Consider the following 25,383-nt stretch of genomic DNA (forward strand, 5'->3'; position numbering starts at 1 on the left):
AAACTGAGATGGAAAACAAGGAATTGCTTTCAGTAACTCTCCCATAAGGAGGCAAACTGCCCTTCCAGGGGGGAGCTTGAGTCCCAGCAGTCAACTGCAAACAGAAAAGCATAACTGTGATTTTCATAACACAAAAGGACTGACTGGCTCCAGACAGACTTGCTGGAAACAGACTTCCCAGGAAAAACAGGTTTAAAAGTACTTTAAAAAACAATTGTGCTAGAGATTTTCAGCCAGAGGAACTCTGGGTTATTAGGCTGCAAATTTCACCCCCAGCTACTGGCTTTGTGCTGCCCCAAGATGAACCGAAGAGAAGCAATATTTTTCTGCATCACTACCCACGTCAGCTTCCACCAGTGTTATGAGACAGCATAACACTTGCTCTGCCCATAATTCTAGCCAACACCTCATTACTGGTGCAGACTGTACCTGTTTCTGCTATGCACAGAGCAGGTGGACAGTTGATGAATATGGGGGTTTCTTTATTTCTTTTAAAAAAAAAGTTTGCTGGTTGTGGCTGGTGTAGTGTTAATTTTTTTCACAGTAGTTGGTATGTGGCTGTGTTTTGGATTTGTGCTGAAAACAGTGTTGATGTTTTCACTACTGCTGAGAAGTGTTTACACCAAGTCAAGGCCTTTTCTGCTTCTCACCCCACCCACCACTGGGCTGCGGGTGCACAAGAAGCTGGGAGGGGACGCAACTGGGACAGCTGACCCTGACAGACCACAGGGATATTCCATACCATATGGCATCATGCTCAGCATGTAAAGCTGGGGAAAGCAGGAGGAGTGGGGGGGAGTTCGGAGTGATGGCGTTTGTCTTCCCGAGTCACTGTTATGTGTGATGGGGCCCTGCTCTTCTGGAGACAGCTGAACACCTGCCTGCCTGTGGGAAGTGATGAATGAATCTCTTGTTTTGCTTTGCTTGCACCCACAGCTTTTGTTTTATCTTTTAAACTGTCTTTATCTCAGTCCATGGATTTTCTCAGTTTTACCCTTCTGATGCTCTCTCCCATCCCACCAGGGGTGAGTGAGCAGCTCTGTGGGGCTGAGTTGCCAGCTGGGGTGAAACCATGACAGTCCTTTTTGGACCGCATATTTGGCACTCTGCCCAGCAAGGAACCCATCTGCTCTACAATGAAGGGATCTGAACTCACCTGTCAGAGGAGATGGGTCGGCTGTTCTTCATCCACTCCACTCTGGAGAGTGGGGACACGCCTGTCTTGCAGACCAGCTGGATGTTTTGTCCCACAACTGCTGTCACAAGAGGGGGCTTGCCTTTCTCCAGGATTGTTCTGAAAGAGAAAGTGATTCCATTGGCACTTCTGCTGCCCTCCTCACCTCTCATATGATTCTGGATGAGTTACAACCACAAGGCAAAGCAGGACCAGCTGCCCATTCAGCTTTGAGCAGATGCACTGGGCAGCATGGGGAGCTCTCTTCTGAAGGAACAAGGTACAGCTCAGCAGACAGACAGATCCAGTGCAGATATGTTTAGATCTAGCTCTACACACTCCTTATTTTCAGGGTAATACTGTCTGGATCTTGATCCAAAGTCTGCATCTGAAAAGTCTTCCCTAGAACAACCCACTGCTGCTCCATGCAGTGCTGAGATAAAGCCTCTGAAGTCAGAGTGCCAGCTAAATTTGTTGGTCAGAACAAGAAGAACACCTATGGATTCTCATTTACAGTGTAAGAAGGATTCTGCAGTCTTTTCACATATGATACTTCAGTGCTGTCAGAGACCAGGGCGTGTGTGAGGAAAGAGATAGCAGGTAATGCCAGGGCCTGAATACCAGTGACTTGATTTACCAAGGGGCCACATGTGTAGCTAATCCATCACACAGTATCCCCAGTTAGCTAGTCCCAGCTGAGGCAACATTTTCTCTCCAGAGAAAGCTGCACTGATGCTTCAAAATGAGCTGGCAGAACACGGGGGAGGGATAGATGGAAATCATCACCTGTGCAGAGCCTGTGCTGGGAACAAGTCTGCAGACTCCTGGTGCCCAAATCCCTCTCTCACAGAAACATCTGCTCTGAAAGCTTCACGCCACTGCTTGCCTTCCTGGCGCAGCCCCTGCTGGCCACCGCTGCTCTGCCTGTCCGAGGCCACAGGCAGGGCTGTGTCCCAGGAGCGCAGCTGGCCCAGCCTGTCCAGTCTGCTTCTCTGGCTCTTCAGCACCCCAGTCCTTGGCAAGGTCTCTGGCAGCACATCCCTCCTCCAGCTGCGGCTGTCTTGCCCGGGGAGTGAAGCCCCATAGGTTCTTACTTCCTGGCTGTGACTTGCAGTCTCTCTTGTGGGTGACTGCTGCTGACTCTGAGCATGTCCTGTGTGAGAACTGGAGTCAGTCTGCTGGTGTTGCAGGGCTTCTGTGCCAGGAGAGGGCTGGAGCTCCAGATGACTGACCCCCACAGAGCTGTGGCACGCTCTCATGCACTCCTCCTCCGAGACAAAGCTGTTTTCATTGCCGTGACAGCCACCATACCAAAACCGGTTGCACTTGCCAACAACTCCCACAAAGTACCAGCGAGTGGTCCAGTTGGTGCAGGGGCCGTGGGCACTGGGCAGCAGGCACATGACAGGGTATGCTACCAAAAAGAGTGGAACAGAGGGAGATGTGAGGGTCACAAAGCACAAAGGTCGTGGGGCTTCAAGTCACCTACCTAGATGATTTATCTGATGGCCCTGTGGGCAAAGGGCAGGTGGGAAAAGTAGGACACCTAGATGTCCTACCCAGCTGTGCTTTGAAACTGAGAAACTGCTCACATGTTTCTGTCTCGGTTTTGCCTCTGATGGAAGAACCATTCTCAGAGACATTTCTGGATCTAGATACTAGACAGATGCTTTACAGCCTGCTTGGAGAATTCTGCAACTGCAAAGCAGTCTGTGGAGCTCCCTCTCCTGCAAGGGACACATGGCTGCCACTTGTACATTTCCAGCTCACAAAGCAAGTGGCTTAGACCCAGCTGTGAAGAAGACTCATACATTACAGAACACCCCTGCACACTGATATAAAGAGGAGCATGGCCCAAGGTATCTACAAACCCAGAGCCACGGGTATCAGCCACGTGCTGACAAACACTGGATGCAGGGCTCTGGCTGCAAGGTGCTTTGTCAAGCTGTGGCTCAGCTGAGAGGATCCAGAGAGTTTTCCCCTTCCCCAAGGCTGCACCACAGGGACAGCCACTGAGCATTCTCTGTGCTGCAGCAGGAGGACAAGGCCCTGCAGCAGCCATGTGCCTGCAGAGGGTACAGCTGGGCACTAAGGAGCAGAGAAGCTTTTGCCCAGCAGCCCTTGTGTCCTCATAGCACAGCAGGCACTGGATTGAATTTTGCTGGCTAAGGGCATGCATGCAGCCCTGAGCAATCCCTCCTTCCCCATGTAGTTCTCATTCCTCCCCTGTCCACAGGCTGTCTGAAGACCGAGTACTGTCCTGATTCCACAGGAGATCCCTACTTCTTAGCCTGGGTAATTAGTTCAGAGTACTCCAGGCTGCATCAAAGTGTCTTCTCAGGGACAAACAACTCCTGAGTAGTCCTACAGACTGACAAAGATCACACAAACACACTTCTGTCCACTTATCAGCAGAGGACAACAAGAATTTTTGTGGCGGCTGGTAGAGCTGAATCCTGAAGCTGCTTTTCTACACTCCCGCCAAGCTTCTGCTGCCCCAACCACCAGGTAGAAATTCTCTTCAGGGAGATTATTTCCTACATTTTACAGAGAGCAGAGCCTCTACGCAGGAAACTTCTGTATGCTACTGGACTCTTTTTGTGTTTCTAAACCAATAAGGCAAAGCATCACTTACGGTAGTTGGGCCTATTGAGACATCCTTCCCCTCGAGGGCCTTTGGCTGAGGCGACGTTGTCAAAACAGCAGCCGTACACGGAGCTGCGGCACTCGCCCGAGGGCTGCTGCTGGGACAAGGCTTGGCTTGCCTTGGGGACAGGAATGGAAAGCCAAGAGTTATCCACACACAAGAGGACAGCAGCACATGCAAGGCACCACGTGCAAGCTGTCAGCTGCACACAGCCAGCTGTTAGTGGCATCAATGTTTGCTTGTTTGCCTCCTAGAGGCTTTTGTCCTGGGAAGGGGTGGGAAACTTGGCTTTCAGCCACGGATGCACTTCTCTGCAAGGCACAGCTAAGCAGCCCAGCAGCAGGCCAGTTCTTATTGCTGCCACCAACAAGCACCCCAACCTATGGGAGGGATCACCTCCCCACCTTGAATTAATCTGCAGAGTTGACAAACAGAAGCAATTAATAGAAGCCATGCTTTTCCCATTCTTTTTCCTGGAAACTGGATAGCAATCTTCTGACCAACAGAAATTTGATTACTCAAGATTATTCAATCAGGTCTACACAGGATGGCCTTCTACTTCTCAGACATCTCCCCACCGCCTGCTCTGTGCCCTGCTTGTAGAGAATTGCAGGTGAATGCTCCGGACTGAGCAGGAGCAAGGTGGGCCAAAGGGCTTGATGCCATGCCTCAAGTATTGGTTCCTCAGCATTACTGGCAGAGGAGCCCAATAGAATCCACAATGTGAGTCAGCAGGGTCAAATCTGAATCTTTGTATCTGATCAACTCCTAAAATGCAAAAATCTTTTGTACTTACTGCTGGAGTGGTTGCAGTGGGATGATTTTGTCTCGTTCGAATGTCATGGTAATATTGTGGGCATCCAATGTTGTTTGGACCCTGGGCAGCCGATACTCCATCAGGGCAGCAGCCATACCTGCAGACAGAAGGGCTGCAGTGACACCTGACCTGCCTGGTCAACAGGCATGGGCTACAAGATTCAGGAAGGGCATTGCCAGGAAAGGAAATGCCTCCCTGCTCAGGCCTATCTACTTCCAGCTACCTGTTTTGGTGGCAGGTGCTGAAAGGGCAACCTCTCCCCAGAGGGCCCGACGCCAGAGTGCGCCCATCTGGACAGCAGCCATGTGGGCTCTGGTGGCAGTCCTGGGAGCCAGTCCCTGCAGGGGGGTCCTGAGAGAAGCTGAGCCGATGGGAAGCTGGGGAGTGGGACTGGGGCTCCCAGTGCACAGCAAACAAGTTGATGCCATGGTCTTTGGTGGATGGAATGTGCTGGTTCCCTGAGGCAGTATGGATCATGGTGTTCCTAGGGTGCATTCTTGCATCATCAGAATCTGGGGAGAGAACTCAAGGTATGCAGGTGGGCATGAAAATCTGGCCAGCTTTCCTCCTCTCTGCTCTCTTTCACCTGCCCAAGGCTACCTGGCAGGATTTTCTGAATCACATCTAGGGGTGTCTTCTGGCCCACCCTTTCTCATCTGGCTGAGGTACTTTGCACATTGCCTTCACCATTCTTCCTGCTGTCCCATGAGAAACCACATTGCTGTGGTCCCTTCACATCATCCTTTCTTTTTCCTATGATCTACTTTGGGCATCATTTCTTCCAGCCAGCACTGAAGTCACGCTGACAGAACCTGCAATCCATATCCTGTACAGAGTCTTCTGCATGGATAGATTCAAATACTGCTCACTGTTGGTGTAAAAGAATCTATGTTTTGTCCCCCCATGAAAAAAATGAGAGAAATGAAGAAAAGAATGGTCCCAGTCCCTATCACAACCTATTCCAAGTATCCCATCATCAACCCCCAAATTTAAAAAATTCTTCCAAACCTGGGGCAGGGCTGTTTGGGTTGTAACGAGTCAGCAAGGACTGGCGAGTGACATTGTATCCCATAGTGTCCTGCATGCTGGGGACCTCTGCATAGAGACACATACACAAAATGGGCGCAGTTAGTCCAGCACTGTGCTCTAATAATTGCAAATACATCCAGCAGTCAGCAGGAGACAAAAGCTGATGAAAATGCTCCTGTTCCTCTTGTGCAATAGCTGCTGAGCATCAATTAGATTCGACTGGATTGTCAGGACAAGTGGCCTACAATGGGCAGGCAGGCAAAAGTCAGCGTTGCAGCTCTGACATGGGGAATAGACACAGACAAGAAGCAAAATGTTCTGAAAAGTTGTGACTCCTTTAGAGCCAGTCCACAAAAGGGTGAGAGTTAGCTATAGTTTTTTGCTACTGAGCCTGCCCAAGTTACCATCCTTCTGGAGTGGGATGGCTGGGATCAGTCTGCAGAACACACACACACTGGATCATAGAATACTGGATTCAAAATGGACACACACCAATGTTGTTCCCAAGCCTGTTGCATACATTTCAAACAGCACAGGTACTGGGACTCTGAAGATGCTTTGTGCACATAACCTTGGCAAACTCACAGGATGGAGACAGGCAGGCAAAAAGCTGAGAACATAAGCTGGTGCAGAGCTGGGAGTTTCTACTCCTAAGCAAAAGCATGTTGGAAAAAGCTGCGTGTGCAGCAATACCACTCACGCTGTGGCAGGTAGCAGGGCTGTGTGTTGCAGCTGCCCAGGGTGGCTGGTTTCTGTGGCTGGATGGCTCTGCACGTCTCAGCACTGTGGACTTTGGAGTCACCATCAGCACAGATGACCTGGCGTGTCCGGATGCCTGAATCACAGCTCTTGGAACACTTGGGCACAGAGACAAGGCACTGAGCAGGCAGCAAAGACTGAATGCAGAAACCCCACAGATCTGAAGTGGGGAACAGCTGCATGATTAGCTGCAGACTGAGCACAGCTTCCTCCACCAAGACAAAGCAAATAATATTTCAGCTGGAGTCATCTGAACAATTAGAAAAGCATACTTTAAACCATTTTACCAGATGTTCCACCCAGCCCTGAAGCATTAGGCTCTGTGCCACACTCAGCCTGTAACATCCAGATGAGCTGCTGTTACCCACAGTGGTGTGTCAGGGAGCAGGAGAGAATAATTTCAGCCTGAAGGCATAAAGGCATCTCAATTCTCTGGGGATCCACCAGCTGTGGGTGGGTCAGTTTGCATTTAAAAACAACAAATCACAACTGCAAAGCAAGTGAGTGGCTTTCTTGTAAGCAGCTAACTGGAGTTTGCCTTACTGGAAGCCATGGATGAGAGAGACCAGCAGCTCAGAGGAGGGGATAGCATGAGGTGTCTGTGCAACCCACATGGCTCATGGCAAGTTCTATAAACATCTGGAGAGTATTTCCCTCTAATTCAGAGAGGCAGATAGGAGACCTTCTGATATCAGAAAGTTGAGAGAAAGATCAGATTAAGATATGAAATTTCTTTAGCTGTAACTAAAACTTGGCCCTCATCTCATGAAGAAGCATATGTAACATGTTTTAGCCCAGAACAAGCTGGTCTGGCTAGCACAGAAGTGAAAAAGGTGTTTAGCCATCACCTGATGCATTTGATCTACCCATATCTCTACCCCCTGACACTTTTCCTAGGCTGAAGACAGTCTAGCTTTCACCACAAAGACAAGATTAATCTATCTGAAGCACAGTTTATCTGAATAATTACAAAAATGTACTTTAAAGCATATCACCAAGTGTAATGACCAGTTTTGAAGCCTACAGCTCTGAGCCAAACTTGGGCTGAGAGCTGTTCTGCTGATCACAGCAAAGAAGCAAAGAACTGAGAATAAGCAGCAAGAGTGGATTGTTTCAGCTTATTTGCTGCATTTTGCCACTGTCACTGAAACAATAATCTCCCCTCAGAAGGATTTATTTTTGTAGCAGCTGCACACAAAGCGGGCATCAGATTAACTGGAGCATTACTAGTGCCAGTTACAACACAACTGTGAGCCAAGAGGCTGGTAATGAAGCAGTCCTTGCTCCCAGCCTCAGTCTATGTGCAGACTGCACGGATCAAAGCTTGTTTGTGAGGAGCACAGCAATAGAATCAGTAATTTTGGAGCTATGACAGCGAGGTGCTCACCAGACCCCAGTCTCCAACGTGCCAGCCAATTTCCTGGATGCAGTTCTCCTTGAGGCAGGGCTGGGTGGCCGATGGCTTTGGCTCCATTAGACAAGCGAAGTCCTGAGCCTGGGAGCCCTGCTGTGTCCTGCAGGTGACAGTCCGGGTCTGCACTCCTTCCCCACAGCTGGCTGAGCACTGCAGAAAGGGACCCAACAATTACAAAGAAGCACCTGGTTTCCTCTTGCAGTTCCAGGCAGGGCTCCCTATCATCAGAGCAGAGCACCATTTTGAGACTGCCTGGAACAACCAGCTATCATTAAAATAATTTTCTGGGTAGGAGTTAGTAGAGTAGCTGTTTATGCTGTAGAGGAGACAATAAGGCATGGGAGCATGGGATAGGGTCTGGAGGATCTGGAGCTCACTGGATGATTTTGGCCTATTCATATACTTATTCTTGATATCTCCCCAAAGGAGATGTGGAAGATGAATTTAGAAAAATATCAGAAAAATACAAGACACTGCAAAATACATTGAGAACAAGACATGGTAGAAAATATCTGGAAACTCATGTTATTTGCATCTGATTAAAACCAATGCAAGGTGAAGAATTTTAGGGAAAGTAAAAGGTTAGGTTCTTATATTGCTCATGTCTTTTGTTTGAAGACTTGTGCTCTATTTTTACAGTGTGGAGCTGTGACAACTTCTATACCAGTAACTAGTTTGTGACATTTCCAGCACCCTCTTAAATTCACATTGGTGTTTCCTGGAATCCAACCTACTTCTACATGAATTACCAAGGTGTCTTACAGAGAGCATGAACTTGGGGACAGTGTGAATCACTTCAGCTGAGCTTCCCAGCTGAGCTTCAGCCATTCATTTACCAGAGTAACCTTTTAACTCAGAGTACACAAACCACAGTTGTTTCTGAGAACACTGGAATGAATTACTCAGGCATCAGTTTGTAAGAACATGACCCTTGATACCTTCCCCAAACAGCACTCTTACTCCACAACCCCAAAGTTCACACCTCAAATCTCACACGGTGGGGGAAAAGAGGGGGTGGAAGGACTTTCCAGTCTTGGTGATCATGGCTCAAAGTTGCATTTTGTGCTGTTGCACAACTCAGACAGGCTAAGTGCAACCATAGGATTGCAAATCAAGTGTTGCAAGCATGTGTAGAGGAAAATTAACTTGTACTTTAGGGACTGAGTAGACATTCTCTTTACTTTCTAAGCCCTTGGAATGTAAGATGCCTTCTAAAAGCTGTCTGGCTGAACCGAGTGCACAGTTTGAGCTGTTTCCACTCCTGCAGATATAAATGCACACAAGCATCAAAAATGCACCACATGGCTGTGTTTGGAGAAGTCCTGTGCAGACATAGAGCAAACAGCAGGTCACCAGTATTTCCAGAGTTTTGCTGTCCTGACTGGTGATGCGAGGCAGCAAAATACGTGGAAATAACTAGCACAGGCAGAAACCATGAGCTCCTGCTTCACAGAGGAGGGCGTGCTACTGCCTGTCCTCAGCTGATGGACAGAAGCTCTCCTGCCAGCGCTCTGCCTTCACCAGGCCTGGCTCGGAAACCAAGCCAGTGCCTTGGATAAAAACACAGATGTGGAGAAAGGATTGGCAGACCAGAGAAGAGAGAACGTGCAATGAGAAGAGCAGAAGTTCAGGGACATGCACAGCTTTGAGGAACAGGGATATGTTCATAGGAGGGCATCAGAGGGTTGCAGGGAGAAGTTCTTCACCTCTGCACGCCACCTATCCAGGGACATGCACTTTTTGTAGTCCCAGAGGAGGAGCCTGGCTCTTTCTCCCTAAGCTTTGGCAGATGCTCCTCCTGGAGGTGCCAGGAGGCCGTTGCCTGCCCAGGGGCACTGACCTGGGACCAGGGCCCCGTGCTCCAGGTGGCACACTGCCGGAGGTTGCAGGGCTGGCTGCGGCGCGGCTGCTGGGCGAAGGCCATGCACTCGGTGTCATCCACCACCCCCTGCGGGCTCTGCCCGTCAAACGCCACGCAGTACACCGAGCGGGTCTGGGTGCCCCTGCCACAGGTGGCTGAGCAGGGTCCCCACTCCCCTGTTTTCCACCTGCAGGTCACAGAATCAAGCACAAAAAAAAAAAAAAAAAAAAAAAGAAGAAGAAAAGTAAGCCAAACTGCTTGGAGGCACAGAGGAGTTGGTGCCACATCCCTGTAGCAATCAAACAGAGATGATGTCCCTTTGCAGAATAGAATCAGAGGCAAGTTCCCATTTCACCAAGCATGCCCAGCTTAATTGGCAATGCAGAGCATTAGTCCTACTCCAGAGACATATCTCCAGCTAAAAAACACTTGTTTCTCTGGAGATGCAGAGCTCCCCCAGAAGGGGAAGATCCCTCTCCATGGCTTTTGGTCTCCTGATGTCTGTAAAAATGTCATGCCTGGAACAGAACATCAAAAAAAAAGGAAAGAAAAAGCTCAAAGAAAACAATCCAGATCAGCAAAAAACAAACCTACCACAAGAGCCTAATCTACACATTACACTCCAGATATTATCAGAAACAGTAAAACCAAGCCAAGTCCTCACTCTCCCCAAAACCATGCCAGACACTCTCAAAAGTGCTTAACTTTTCACTGACGGCCAGTAGAAAGCTGGTTTATTCCTCCCATCAGTCAAATTCTCTAACTGCAGCACACATACAAAGAGCCCACAAAAATGTAAATAGATCTTTTCCTGTCTTTTGTTGCTGAAGCTGCTGCAGAAATGATACACCCTTGCTAACTAGGGGAATGTGTCCACAAAACAATCTGTCTAGATACTAAAATCTCTGCCCATGGCCACCCCAGCTTCTCAGAACTAGCTGGGTAGCTCAAACCACACCTTGCATGGCCTGGCTTCAGGGACAACATGATGTTTCATGCCCAAATCCAGCATGCAGTGTAGTCCAAAGGCACTGGTTGTGGACGGGGAGCATAAAGGTGATCTGCTTGCCATCTGCTATGTTCCCCTGCGGCCAGGTAAGGCCTAGCCAGGGAATGAAACCAGTTCATGTTTTCTCCCCCAGCATTCCAGCTACTTCCCTAGCCTGGCTCTTGACGCTCCTTAACCAAGTTTCAGCCAGCCAATTCACATGCAAATCCTAACAGAATTCCACAGTAGACTCTGCCATGGTCAGCTCCTAAAAATACCCTTCTTTATTGCTAAAGATGCCAATGTGAACCCAAAACTGAATGGCCTTCACTATAAAATCTTTCCATTGGAAAGGGAGCAAATACATTCAGTAGAAGCCATTTACAATGGTGTGGTTGCAGGGCTTATAACAAATTATTCATCAAGTTTTTTCAAAAGCTCCAAGGGGAATAACTCCCCCCGACCCCATACTGTATTCTGCCTCCTGTAAAGCAAATATACTGTTTTGGAAAGGCTGTATCAACCAGATGGGATCACTTAGAGCTTCCTTCAACTGCGGATCAAGATTTCTCTGACCCTTGGTTCATTTCCTTTGTAAGACAAGGTCAACCATAACGCTGGAACACTCATCAGAGGGCAAAAATTGCCAGTCCTAAGCTATTAGCAACTTGCTGGGGGACAATTGCTTTGCTTTTGCTACTTTTAACTTCTCATATCTTAGTGTACATTATTGTATCTCTCACATCCTTGTACTCTTCACATCTTACATGCTCTTTTCTGCCTGCTATAGGGCCCATGCCAAAAAGAAGAGATTTTAAGAAACTCCAAGTCTTTCTCTATGCCATGCTGGCCAATGTTACAATTGCCCAAACAATCATGCTCTCTTTTCTTTTATGTTCTTTTCTTTATCTTGATAAGTAAATTAAAAAAAAATCTTCCAGAACTTTTTTACCCTGATTCCGGAGAAAATGAGAATAAGCAGCCAGAAGCTATGAAGAAATCACCCCTTTCTCCATCTCTAAGAATCAAGTTACCAGAGGCACGTGCAGCCACCTAAGCAAAGCTGCCAGCCAGCACCCTCCACCACCATTTTCACTGGCAAGCATCAAAAGCAAAGCAACACCCACTTCTACCACCTGTACCAAAGAGGAAAGCCCCCATGGATTTCAGTGAACAACTAGGTGGAGAGCAGAAGAGAGCAGCTGCCTTCCTGTGCTTTCTGTAATTTCCCTCTGCTTGTTACCTCTTCATCTGAGAGCTCCGTGCACCACTGTGACTCCAGGCTTGCGGCAGGTAGATGTAAGAAGTCCTTTATATACAGAACAAAGGTTTTAAAGAACTTAAAACAAGTAGCTCCAGGCTAACACGTATTCAGAAATGTTCCCAGGTGCCCTCTCGCACACGAGTGCTCTCAGAGGCCTCCACTGGTACACAGACACACAGAGCTAATGCTCATGTTACAGCCCTGGGTGCCCACAAGAGCCAAGTCAAGCCAGCTGTAAGGAACAAGGTGGAAATGGCTGGGTGAAGGGGTTTGAAAATGCTGGAGAATGAAAAGACTCCAGGATTCAACCCTTTCTAAGGGAACACACTGGGAATGCAGAAATGACATAAAATGACACCAACTCAGACCTTCTACTCTGTAGGCTCCAGCTCAAGAGAAGAAAAATGAGAGAATCTGTTTCATATCTCCTACATGGGCTGGACAACTGTCTTCCACAATACTATTTTGGAAAGCAAATTTAATTGGTCTATAAAATGAACACAAGATGTATTAAGCCCTTTCCTCGTGCACACAGAAATGCTCCTCACTCATCACTGTGTTTTCATCCCAGTCTTTTGTCTTTGGTTTTCTCTTAGAAGAGAAGCACCTCCTTGGAGAGAACCATGCTGGAGGGCAGATGTAAGAGGGTCACTTTTTTCTCAGTTCCAAAAGAACTTCAGGAAGAAGTCAGACCCCAGAAGAAGGAAAGAAATCGCACCGTTTTGTCTGGGGACAAGGCTGATGGCCACACGTCCGGTTGTTGTCTGGTTGTGGCTTATTCCTGCACATATAGTCCGGATAAATTTCATTGTCTATGGTACAAAACACCAAGCGGGACTGGAAACCTGGGGGACAAGCAAGAGAGAGTATCTGATCAACACAAGCCACCCAGCACTAAGTTAGCAATACACTGGGGCTGGCAAGACAAGTTTCTTGTCTGTCAAGAAGTTGTGTAGAACCCACACTTGTCCCAGCCACTCCGGAAAAGAGACAGGGGCAGGTCTCTGTCTCTCACTACATGGACAAATGATGCCTTCCCACAGTATAGGAGTCTGCTGGAAGAGCAAGGGAGACACTACAGTTCTGTGCAGCTGAGGGGAACTTCCCTGTTATATTATGGCTTGAGACTCATGAGGGGAGTGCCCTACCTGTAAGTTGCTCATGAAGGAGCCCTGCAAGATGTGTGCAGTGTACAGCAGACCTGGGGGTCTCCTGTTAGACTCAAAAGGTCAGTCTTGCGAGGACTGGATGGGAGTAAAACTTGCAACTCTTCATGCTTTCTACAGGTTATGAGTGCCCAGCCAAAGACAATTTCAGCACCTACCGTCACAATATGGCAAAAGCTGCCAAAATGGCCATTAGGATGGAAGCCCAGAAGAGGCTGATAAGAACTCTATATACTAATCAGTTGGTGAGGGTTTTTTGTTTGAGTGATTGAAGTTTTTTGGTTTGTTTTTCTTTTAAGCTTAAAATCCATAATGTTGCTCATGGAGGAATCTGTAAACTGAATATGATGGGACACCCTAGGAGATCTGACAGTCCTCTTGGAGAGGGGGAGTCTTCCATGCTGTGGCAGAGGAGAATGATGTGATTCACTAATGTAGGCCAGGTCCCTCTGGAGAGGACTTCTCAAGTGGTTGAAAAGACTATGAAGACCTGAAGCAAATCAAAACAAAGGCCATCTATGAAGATTCTTAACAGGTCCTAGAAATAAGTCTGAGGGCTAAGGAATGGAAAATAAGAACAAGGCATGGGCCCCATGTTGGCATGGGCCAATCCTGTTGTGACTCCATGCACGACCCTTCTCTTGACAAAACTTTAGCAACACCCTGTGGATCCCTGTGCTGCCTTCCAGCAAGAGACTGCTGGGAAGCCACTGCAGAGGGCAGCACACTGTCACACTGCCTGCAGGGTGCAGATATAAACCCCACACCAGCCACCAGGGATCAGGTCCCCTCCCCTTACCTCCTCCACATTCGGAGCTGCACTCACTCCAGGAACTGTAGCTCCAGCTGTAACCCAAGGCCTGGCCTTGCAGGGGCAAGTAATACTCATACTGTACCCCGGTGTTTGGCTCCTGGCTGATGAGCTGCAAAAGCATGGGAGGAAATCAGGGAAATTACACTTTTCATCTTCGCAGCATTTCCCCACCACATCTGAGGGTTCCAGCTGACTTGCACCTCTTGCATTCAAGAAGCACTAATTCTCTGCACTGGATTTTCTCCTTGCCTTTCATCATGTTCTGGAGAGCATTCTTTTTCAGAGAAGGGTGCATTCATCCCTCTTGGCTTTAGAAGATCCAGCTGCTCCTGTCACAGCAAGTACATTTCCCACCCTACAGCACAGCATAACAAGCAGTGTCCTGGAGCCTGTCCCTACCCCAACACCATTTGGTGCTGACTCTTGCCTCTCCTAAAGTCAGTGCCCAAAGGAATAGGCAGGCAACCAACATTGCTTATTTCTGGGCAATAGAACCAGAGCAGTAATAAGTGCTATTTCTGTGGTGTAGCTTGAAGGCCCACAGCCTTGTAAGATTCCTGGGGTCCCCATCTTGTCTCCAGTTTTTCCCAGTGTACTCCCACTGTGCAAAGCGAGAGCAGAGTGTCAGCGGGGGAAGGCACAGCCTCTCACCTCAATGACGAGGGGTTCTGTCGTGGGACCCCGGGCATGGAGGAGCTCTGGGGCTACATCACCCTCGGAGCCACGGTCATAGTGCAGCACCGTGCTGGCCACCTGCAGTGCCCGGCTGAAGTCAATCGTCCAGTGCCCATTCAGGTAATACTCCCCTCGCACGTTCTTGACAGCTGGACAAACCCACATGCCAGACAAAGGATCATAAAAACTCCACAAGGTTGCTCCTGTTTCCCCTCAATACTGTGTCACAAGCGAATGAGACTGACCGCCCATCCTCCATCAGCGCTGTCCTTCCTGTATGGCTTTTTTAGCAGAAGCTGCTAAACCACATTCAAACAGTGGTTCTTGCCAGCTTTGCTGCAGATCAAGAACTTTTGCTGCACAGCCAAATGCCTCCAGCATATTCCTGCTCTGCCTCTGCATTCCTCACTGTTAGTTGCTGGAGCACAGCCGATGCCAGCCTCTGTCCTTCTTACCACTAAGATGTGGGATTCACACCCCACTGACTTTACACCACTATCTGGCTCATCAGATACTCTATTCAGAAAGCAAGATGTGTTCTGAATCCAGTTTTCTACAAAGGAAAATCTGACCAGACTGATTTGTCCTAAACACTCAGTGATGGAACACTCAGAAAGCAGAATAGTATTCCAGCAGAATTTCCCCAGCCCTGCCCAGAAATCGAGGCAAGACCTTTTCTCCCTCCTTTTTCCCCTCTGCAGAATGACCAGAGTTTGAGGCTGTACAAATGCTCCAAAGAAATCTGTGGAGAAAAAATGCCCACTCCAAACTTCTAGATGGCAGGAGTAGGTAGGTTTTGCATTCAGCAAACAGAGCTCACAGACAAATTTGGCTAGATCAGCTAGATTCCTTGTAAGTTACAGGCAGGAAGTCTCAATGTGAACAGCAAAATCTTCATAGGACAGAAAATGAAGTAAATGTGGACCCCAGAGTTGTGCATCACTCACATTTCAAGGATACTCAATATCCTGATATTCAGTTTTTCACTCTGCCATATCAAGCCCTCAAGGTAAACCCATACTTTAAAACCAGATTTTAGCATAATGGCTGAAATCGAAATGGACTGATACAGAGGTTCTGACATCAATCATACCTAGGAAGTTTCTGCTGGGCTTAACCTCCTTAATTTGGATGCTTGTGGCTCCCACAGGGATAATAAAAATTTGATTGTAACCTGAAAAAAAAAAGGAGATTATTCAATATCTGACTGTGGGTGCCATACAGCCACTCCCCTGTGCCAAAGGTGTTCATAGCTTCTGAACAACTAGATGAGCTTTTTGATGGTGACATGAAACATTTCCACCATCACTTTAACTGCATGCTAATAACCTCACCCTACATTATCCACAGATCAGTCCATGTGTAAAAATTCCAATGACATCTCAGAAAAGTCCATTTGCTACATTTTGAAGTCTTTGGAATTTCAGCAAGAATCATACTGGAGTTCAGCATAGAGAGATGTGACCACAAGTGCCTATGACATCTTGGAATTTTTCAAAATTGGCCAAATGCAGAAGATGCAGTCCCATTTCTAGCCCTGCACATGTCCTGCTAGGGCTATCAAAACACTGGACAGCCTCACAAAGGCGATGTGTGGTGATGTTATTGTGGTGCATTTATAGCACCTGCTGGAGAGAGAGGGGGGAAAGACATCAGCATCATGGTGAGTACTCCAGTGTGGACACAGATTAACAAAGTGATTCCCAGAATAAGGCCAAGAGTACCTTTTCTGATGCTAAGGCCACACACTGTACAGATATTTCAAGTGAACATCCAAGCATGCCTATAACAATCATGGGAGCAGGTGTCCCCACTAGCCCTTGTAGCAGTTGATTTTTGGTTTAACTCTCTCCTTCTCACCTGCCCAGACTACCTAGGATCATCTGTACCTTTGGGGAGGCTGGCCACATCAAAAGTGCCCTTCACACCATAGCAGGTGCTGCCATCTCCTCCACACTGCAGGCACTTGTCCTCCTTCTTGGCAGATTCCAGCATATTATCACAGCCAACGACCTGTCAGAGCACAGAAGCATTAGTAGGAGTAAACTGCGATGACAGAGGGGGAAAAAAATGGTCAAGTGCTGGACAGATCTATTGAGAAAGCCTGAATCTAGGGAGCCCGGAAAGTCAGGATAGGGCAGAGAAAACAACAAAGCTGTTATCTACTATTTCACAGCCAGAGCCAGATAAATGCTGTCCAGATGCTCCTCAGCACCTTGAAATTGAGTGATTCACCTTTTCTGATGCTATGATGAAAGGTCAAGTAGAACAAAGGGAGACAACAGAAAGACTGACAGACCCAATGATGAATGAAGGAAGTACTGAGATGACTAACCTGACAAACTCCCTCTACACAGATATCTCGCTTGCCAGGTTCACAGGTAGTCCCATCTACCACTGCTTCCTTGTGCCTGTAGTAGAAGTTTTCTCCTTTGGGAATACAGTTTAACTCACACTTATTAGGTGCTGGCAGGAGAAAAAAAAAGAAACATTATATAATAGCTTGATACTGCATCAGGAGCCTAGTTCTAGATCACAGGAGCAGAAACAGAGGGGTCTACTGATACTAAGTGGCAGATATTGAATGAATTTCTGGGTCACAAACTGCTGGAGGCTGGAAAAATACTCTAGTAAAATCTCACTGTACACAAATATTTCCTCGGGGGACATTGGTCTAAGTGGATATTTGGTTATTCCTTAGTAGGATTGCTCTTATACTCCCTTGGAGTACAGGGCTTTCTAGAACGAGAACAAGTGCTCATACAGAACGGTTATTTTAACAAGCAACAAAAAACACGTTTAAATCTATCTTAAAATCCCTCATAATTTGTTAACCAGCTGTGAATGATACCATATCAAAGCTCAGAGCAAGGACCCCTGCTTCCCACACCCGCCTTCTGAGCTGGTTCCTCAAGGAAGCATGGGCTGATGAAAGAGATGTATTTTCTAAAGCACTCATTAATTACATACACTTGCTTCTCTTGTGCCCTGCTAATATTCTTTTGACTGTGTTGGAGAATACAGCGGAACTTCTGCTCCTCTAATACTTTGGAACCTAGGTGCAACCAGTTCCAGATTTCCTTGAGCAATGTTTCTGAAGGAATGGCTGTTACAAGAAACAAGTACATATTGCTGCAATGCTGTCTCTTGGCCCATACATCCAGTGTCTTCAGGACAGCAATGCTTTGCTGCTGGCAAAAGGATTTTTTTCCATGTCAACTCCTGCCCCCCACTCCAACTGAAGAAGTATCCTGCAAGGATACTACAGTAAAAAACATTACAGTCGCTTCAAAACATATTGTTGATAGCTAGTTTATCACATGTTTATCATTACCTCCATAATATGGAAGCCACTTATATTTCTTGCCTTGGAATTCTGTCCCATCAAACTCTGCACACTGCTCTGCCCGGAAATCCCGGGAACCTTCTGGGCAGCTCTGTTTGGAAGAGAAAGTGTTTGTATTGGAGTATTATAAAAAAGGAGGAAAATAAAGTGTACAAAAAAATGCCCCTTCAAACTGGGGCATAATTTCAATATACTTTTGAATGGATACTGTTAATGAACTGCATCCACTAGTAACATCAGAGAAACAGGAACTAATAATCACATCTTATTTCTGAACAAGAATGATGTTTGTCTGGGGAAAAGGAGCAACAGGCAAGAAAAACTACAACCAGAGCACCATACCTGAACATTACATGACCGATAGCTTCGTGTTGGTCCAACACAACTGGAAGGACCTTCTGTCCTGGAAGAGAGAAAAAACACATGGAGTTCTCTGAAGAATACACATGCAAAAAGTCATCTCATAGCAGATGTTACAAATCACCTTCACACCAAGCATATCACCCTCACAGAGTTCCCTGAAACAGCAAAATAACTAAAATGCACTTCTTCACCATTAAAGCAAGCTGGCATTTTCTTGTGGCATTTTATGCTACAGTTTGTGTTCTGGCATGAATGAGACACTGCAGTACAGCTCTTCAGGGTCATGTTTCAACTAAATAATGGAAGCTGAGATTTTAGTCCATCGTCCACCAGCAAAGGGTCCAGTTTTCCATACAAAAAAGAGAAATATGTTATAAGCAGCACGAGGATAGTGGCCAATTCAGAATATCTTTGCTCATCATTTATCTTGATTTTTTTGTGTCCAATAGGTCCCTTATTAGGAAGGGCGAAACATGCCTATGGAAAGTGTGCAATACCTTTAGTCCAGTCAAATGACCCCAGCTGAGAATTGTGGAGAGTAGCAATTATGGAGGAGATTAATCTAAAAAACCAATCAATGCCTAACACTTCAGTGTTCCTAAAATGGAGAGATAAGCCTTCAGGGATTCTGGCAGGTATAAACCATAATGGGCAGCCTTCAAAAGAGACCTTTCTTTATTCTCTGTGGGAAGCAGCAGCTTCATAACTCTGGCTTCTGCTAATACAAAACCTCCTCTCGTTTCACTAAACAGAGAGAGGCTGTTTTTTTCAGGATATTATTGAGAGTCTGGCTTTTTTTTTCCTCCTTTGCTTTGTTTTCATCCCCAACAGGATCTCTACAGTCCATCATTCCCAACAGGTGCAGTACCAGCCATCATCCTCATTAGGATGCAGCTAACCCAGCTGCAAACGAGGTGGCACCGTGCTAACACTGCTTGAGCCAAATTCACTCTTCCATTTCTTCTGGGGCAATATACCATCCTAGGAATCATAAACCTGAGGAAACCTCAGTGCTGTTACCAGCTCTCAGGAGAGAAACCAACTGCTCTGGCCTGTTTTCCATCTCCCTCAGGGCTTGCCACACTAGATCTGATTGAGCAGCTGCTACCATGCCAATCCCCTGATTGCACAGCCTCAGATCTCACAGAGAAACTGCTGTGCTCTGTCAAAGGAGCCAAAGCAAGCACGTGTTGAAGAGAGCACTACTCAAAACAGCAGTGACAAGACTGAAACTGAGCTTCATCTCCAAGTGGACTCATTCCCCTGGGATCAAACACTAAGTCTTTTTTTTCTGGATGTATATTGGAACATAACTGCAGGAGCTCACTAACAGTACAACACATTTAAAGAAAAGAAAAAAAAAATAAAGAGGTTAGCCCTCACCTTTGGGAATAGCAGTGCCGCTGCCGAAAGCTGACTCCACCGCCACAGCTCCGACTGCACTTGCTCCATTCACTCCAGCTCCCCCAGACATCAACCTGCCTTTTCATCCGGCGGCCCTGGGAATAAAAACCCCACAGACATAGCAAAAAGACATGGCAACACAGGGAAAAAAAAAGAAAATTAAGCAGAGATCCTATGTGTTCCCTTGCAAAAAAATGCTGTCTTGCTGTGCTGTATTCCTAACATGAAAAGTAGCACACTGAAGCCTGCTGAAGCCACATAGCACATCCAGCTTCATAATCTCTCTTAACTGCCACTGTTTGTCTATCCATAGAATTTCAGCGCTTTTGAATAACGATCTAAAAGAAGATAACATCTTCCTCTCAGCAAGGCAGCAAAGGCAAATCATTACTTCAGGGACTCTGAGCACTGTCACTCCACACCAGATCAATACAACCACTTAAACCCAAATCCTTGGCTCTAAGTCCAATACTTAAGAGAAGTAAAGGAAGCAGAAAGAAATACCCCAGAACACACTTTTTACTGCAACAGCATTCCATATATGGAGCTTCATTCCCCTTATCCAAGAGTGTCCAATGACAGTGTCAAGGTCTGGGCCATTATTAGCAAAACCCTTATTAATTTAGTATTTAGAAAGTTGGATTACTGACATTAAGAGAAATAACTATGATAATATAGACAGAAATTTACAAATGGGATGGAACCAACCAAAATACATTGTCTTGGAAATGTATGAAATATCATATTTTCAGAACAAAAAGGCATTCTGCAAGCTGATGGGATCCACATACAGCAGGACATGTGTGGTTAGTGGGAAGAATGGCAATATCTTAAGGAAAAAAAAAATATTTGCAAGATGCAGTAGGATTAATTCTGTTTGAAAAAAGAAGGTAAGTGCAGGGTTACCCGGTGAGGGACACTGTAAAAACAGGGTTTGCTGGGCAGCTGCAAACTGAAGGGCAGTTTATGTATACAATTGTACCTCTGAGAAGGTAATGCAGGCCATTTAGGCACTGAGACATTAGCTGTAGTGAAGAATGGGCAGGCAGAGAAAAAAAAGGTAAAAAATTATTGTGATGTGATCTAACTCACCTCCACACACAAACATCCAAACCTCTGCTAGAAATAGGAGCTAGTCTAATAAATCGTCCAGTGAGTCCAACTCAGGCAAGATGCATGGGTTAATCCTCCCTTGTCATTTAGACAGGCTTTATAGTTTTTCACACACACTCTCTGCCTTACTGTATGTCCAAGTTAGTCTTGTTTCTTTACTTCACCCTTTTTAAAAGAAATAATTCCCTGCTGCTGGCAGAGCAACAGTCAGAAATATTAGCCAATTGTATCTATGCGTTTACTACGAAATTACCCACAACTGTCTAGCTGTAGATTCACCCCAAATTACTACCTGTATTTCTCTAAAGTGAAACAGCTACTTACTTTTCTTCACACAATTTTTTCTAATACCTCTGGTCCAGACTAACTCTGTTTGTCTTCATCCTGCTTGTTCAGCAGCACTGCCCAGGTTACAGCCGCTTCTACATACCTCCTCTTGGCCAAGTCAACATCTCCCTGATCCAAACCCTTCTCCCACTCTTTCACTCCAGATATTCAGGTCACTGTTTGTCTTCTGCATTCTCATTTGCCTTTCTGGGCATAATCCCAACAATAGTGTTTTAGCTTTCAGCAAGGCTTTTTCAGCAATCTTATTTTCCCAAGTTTTTCTTTCAGACACCTAATTCCTCCCCCTGTAATCCCTCCTCCCTCACCCTCAAAAGAATAAAATACGCTACCACCCTTTCTCGGCAGTCTTATTCCTCTGTATCAACTGACTGATTTAGGTGCAGTATTAGCTCACCCTGGAAACAAGGGACCTTTCAGTCAGCATAAGGGAGAAGGAAACATGTAGATAAAAATCCAAAGGAAGAGCATTTGAAAGGCAGATTACTGGAAGGCAATTAGGATAGAAAGCCCTTCCTTGACATACACACAACCACCCTGATAAATATTCCAATATCCCTCCTACAGAACTAGCATTATTTATTCCTTCTATAGAGAGTAAAATCTGCAGGGACTCTTTGTTGTAAGGCTTATGCATCCACAGAGTGCAGGAACAAGAATTTTTCTCAGTATCACTCCATTTATGTACACCCTAAAAGGAGCATCAGACAAAAGAATCCTCCCAAAGCTGTACAGTGTCAGAGAAAGATTTTAATAGGGGCCCAACTTCCATATTTGGAAATCTGTGTACAGTCCTCATTACTTTAGTAACTGCACATGTGTAGGCAGACAAAGATAAAGCTGCATGTTTATAATAAATAATAAATATATTATTACATAACCTGATAACAGGACATTTTTAGATGCTGTCAGCCAGTTTCTGTTCCAAAAGCCTCTTTCTGCTCTCTTCAGACTCTGGAGTGCTTTTATCTCATGTCAGCCAGGACAACTAAATTCCATTCCCTCATGGATTTTAGATTGAAAAATCTACAATCTTCATCACTGTTACAAATTCATTCGGTTCCATTCTTCTCTTGCTTCAGCCTGACATTCATACAAGAATGCAATTTCTTTATCTGCATAAAGTATATATTTTAATGTTTCAAGAGAAGTGAGAAAATGCATACAACCATCTTTCCTGACCTCTAAAAACTCCCCAAAGAGCAGACAGTTAGTGCCCAACTGCTCTGTCCAGTTTTATCACCAGTTGAGATACCAGCAATGCATCTTTTCTGAGAATATTGATATTGCCCATGACCCTGGCACTGCAGACTCTCAGGGCTCATTCACATACAGGCTGCTGTGGTATACAAGTTTAGAAGGCCAGGGATTTCATCTATGAACACTGCATTGCTTTCATCAGTTCCTAGACAGATGAACTGCTGATGTAGTTGCAGCATCTGCTGTTACCAGGCCAACTGTATCTGATATCATCAGCAAGTAAAGAGCTATGCCTCTGAGTCATTAGACCTCCAGACCTCATCTGCAAAGACAATTCCAGTATGCATCACAGGCAAACAAAAGAATTCTGGAAAAGTGTCCTAGATAGCTTATTATATACCATGTAATGTTTATTTTTGTGTATGACACATGCGCTGGAAGAGAAGCTATGAATGGGACTTGACTCAGAAAAACAGAAAATGCTTGCACTATGTAAGAGCACTTTAAAAGGGGTCCTTGAAAGACTTTCCAGTCAGTTTGGTGAGATGGATAGAAAACTATGCATGGGAAGAGGGCTGTGCTTCCCAGACAAATGGATTGCAGGCATGCAGCGATCCACAAAGTTCATATCACCAACTGTGGAGAAGTGATTCAGTGGGAACAATTTCCTAGTGCCTTGTTGCAACTCAAATACCAGCAAGCTATCAAAGAAAACATCAATTAACTATACAATCCCAAGTGAGCAGTGAAGTTCTGCAGTCACACATCCAAACAACCTATATCCCAGGTAAGTTCTTACCCCTTGCTCCTTGGGCACCTTTCAGGACTCAGAGATAGCCACCCTGAATTATTTTGTGGTGTTTTTTTGGTGCTGCTTTTCCAGACTGATGAGCAGGAACAAAACATCCTGTTGCACACATACTGTTACTGATAACCACACTATGCCCAGAAGGTTGCACAGCTTTGGCCTATTGAGATGCAACTGAAGCATTGTTTTGGACACTGAAGTGTCTTTACTGTGACTTCTGGGGCTGTTTCACTTGCTTACTAGGTTCCATTGGAATCAGACATAAATGTCAGCACCAACAGGGAGAAGGTGGCGAGAAACAGAGGCTGACAACAAGGTCCTGTCCAGCTGTTACCCACTGAAAACAGATATTGCTCACAAGGACAAAATGAGTAATGTGGTGTTACAGTTATGTAGTGTTTCCATGGCATAAAACTACAGTCAAAATCAGACTCTCTCTCTTTAACCTTTCTTAATATTTTTGAAATAACACTGGGTCATTTTATTTGATAAATATCTACTTTCTGGTGTTTATAGTTTCTGAAATACAGTTAATGTTTATTTTGGCGCACCCTGAACTGTAGCATCATTTAGGAAACATGACGTAGGAGAGAAGGGTGAAAACCAAATACTTTCCAAACGAAAACTATCACCACTATCACTTCTGTAATGGTTTCATTGCCAAAGTCTCGGCAAGTAAGAAGTCTCCAGTGAAAAAATGTGGCTTCGTTAACACTGAATAATAAGTGCTTAGGGAGAAGTTAATTGAACGGAGAAAAGTTTATAACAGAAAGGGAAAAAGAAAGAAAAGTTTCAAGGTGTCCCAGAGATTGGCTGCTCACTGTGGGCCAGTAGTGGGAGACTCTCCCAGCACAGTGGGCTAGGGAGCAGCCCCAACCCAGGGAATTGGGCACCTCCACCTGAAACCAGGCTGGGAGCTGGGACTGCCGGTGGGCCTGACTCATGAGGGTCCATGGCTGGCCAGGCAGAGTTGTGCAGATCCTCACTGGGGCAGGAGCCAGCAGTCCCAGGAGCCTACAAGGGTATCCTGGGCAGTGGGCTGGGTGTAGAGAGTCCAGTCAGGGTCTGTAAAGCCTAGTAGTGCCCTCAGAGCCCTAACAAAATAACCCACACGGACTGTGTCCTTAGGCCATGTGCTCTTTGGTATACGAACCATTTCCTTCTTCCTTCTATATCCAGAAGAATTACCCAGTACTACAACAATGACCACCAAAAATATATTTTCACATAGCTAAGCTCTGCATGACATGTAGTATCCAACCCTCAAACTTAATTGAAAGGGAGTTGAAAACATTCAGTATATGTTACATGTTTGTAATTTAGATATCTGCTGCTATGCCAATATGCATTTTCTAGATAACTCCATCTGCAACCAGCTAGGATATTAGCCAAAAATGCTACCAAAAATGAGCTAATTAATCCAAACCACATCAGCAAAGCATTTTTTTAATAATTCTGTCTTAACCATTGATCTTGGCCGAGACACAGCAGGCTTGCGAAGAGCTTTGAAGGTGAATAATGCCAAGTACCATTTCTATGAATAATGAATAAGCAATCAAAGAATTGTATTTGAGTAAAACTAGAAAAACAAGAATGAAAGTGAACAAGATGGTGACAGCAGGAAGCAAAATACAAAGTGACGCAGAAGAAGTGAGTATCTTATTAAGACAAGCTGCTCTACAAAGATGAGGAAAAAAACCCAGGCTTTGTTGGCTTTGATGGCTTGTGGTTTACACTCACTGTGTACATCTTCTTTCATTCCACTCTCACCCTAGCCATGGCTTGTTAGCATATGCCCTCTAACAAATCCAGTAAAATACAGCAGTTCCCCGACACCTTCATTTTCTCAAAACAGATTCTCCCTACATCACTGAACCCTCTCCCTCGTGGTTCCCAGCTCCTTTCCATGTTCCCTGTTCAACTCTTCAACACTCCTCACTGTGCTACCTCTCTCTGGGCTGTCCCACCCTACAGCTAGCTCCTTCCACAGCCACAGATTTTCTGTCAGCTGGGGAAGACATGGTGCATGCCTGGTGCACTGCACAGCCAGGGACGTGCTGCCCCATGGGGCAGCAGGCAGAGCAGGTACCAGTTGCTCTTCAGAAATGGAAAGGCTTCCAGAAACTCTGGGTGGCCTGGAGATGAGAAGGGAATTTAAAAAGACGCAGCCATTGCAGAAAAGTCAAATTAATTCTT

General features: G+C 45.9%; 1 protein-coding gene across 8 annotated transcripts in view; it reads right to left on the reverse strand.

Moving 5' to 3' along the window:
• PAPLN (papilin, proteoglycan like sulfated glycoprotein) overlaps nucleotides 1–25,383 on the reverse strand; it is a 50,217-nt gene that overhangs the window by 9,639 nt on the left and 15,195 nt on the right. For 5 of the 8 annotated variants that reach the window (XR_004060778.1, XM_030949812.1, XM_030949810.1 and 2 more), the window contains 19 exons: nucleotides 19,701–19,816; nucleotides 18,297–18,357; nucleotides 17,943–18,045; nucleotides 16,944–17,074; nucleotides 16,498–16,621; nucleotides 15,702–15,782; nucleotides 14,585–14,757; nucleotides 13,919–14,042; nucleotides 12,672–12,798; nucleotides 11,933–11,998; nucleotides 9,681–9,888; nucleotides 7,814–7,990; nucleotides 6,368–6,524; nucleotides 5,647–5,733; nucleotides 4,862–5,162; nucleotides 4,618–4,735; nucleotides 3,810–3,939; nucleotides 1,961–2,588; nucleotides 1,157–1,294 (listed from right to left, as the gene is read on the reverse strand). Coding sequence is in view for 7 of the 8 variants with exons in the window: in XM_030949812.1 (XP_030805672.1) it covers nucleotides 1,157–1,294; nucleotides 1,961–2,588; nucleotides 3,810–3,939; nucleotides 4,618–4,735; nucleotides 4,862–5,162; nucleotides 5,647–5,733; nucleotides 6,368–6,524; nucleotides 7,814–7,990; nucleotides 9,681–9,888; nucleotides 11,933–11,998; nucleotides 12,672–12,798; nucleotides 13,919–14,042; nucleotides 14,585–14,757; nucleotides 15,702–15,782; nucleotides 16,498–16,621; nucleotides 16,944–17,074; nucleotides 17,943–18,045; nucleotides 18,297–18,357; nucleotides 19,701–19,816 (3,050 nt within the window). In the remaining variant the exon portion in view is untranslated. The remainder of the gene's footprint in view (nucleotides 1–1,156; nucleotides 1,295–1,960; nucleotides 2,589–3,809; nucleotides 3,940–4,617; nucleotides 4,736–4,861; nucleotides 5,163–5,646; nucleotides 5,734–6,367; nucleotides 6,525–7,813; nucleotides 7,991–9,680; nucleotides 9,889–11,932; nucleotides 11,999–12,671; nucleotides 12,799–13,918; nucleotides 14,043–14,584; nucleotides 14,758–15,701; nucleotides 15,783–16,497; nucleotides 16,622–16,943; nucleotides 17,075–17,942; nucleotides 18,046–18,296; nucleotides 18,358–19,700; nucleotides 19,817–25,383) is intronic. The other 3 variants (XM_030949811.1, XM_030949809.1, XM_030949813.1) reach the window with 2 other exon arrangements.

The sequence above is a fragment of the Camarhynchus parvulus genome, chromosome 5 (genome assembly GCF_901933205.1).
Source record: "Camarhynchus parvulus chromosome 5, STF_HiC, whole genome shotgun sequence".
In the NCBI taxonomy this organism is placed as follows: domain Eukaryota; kingdom Metazoa; phylum Chordata; class Aves; order Passeriformes; family Thraupidae; genus Camarhynchus; species Camarhynchus parvulus.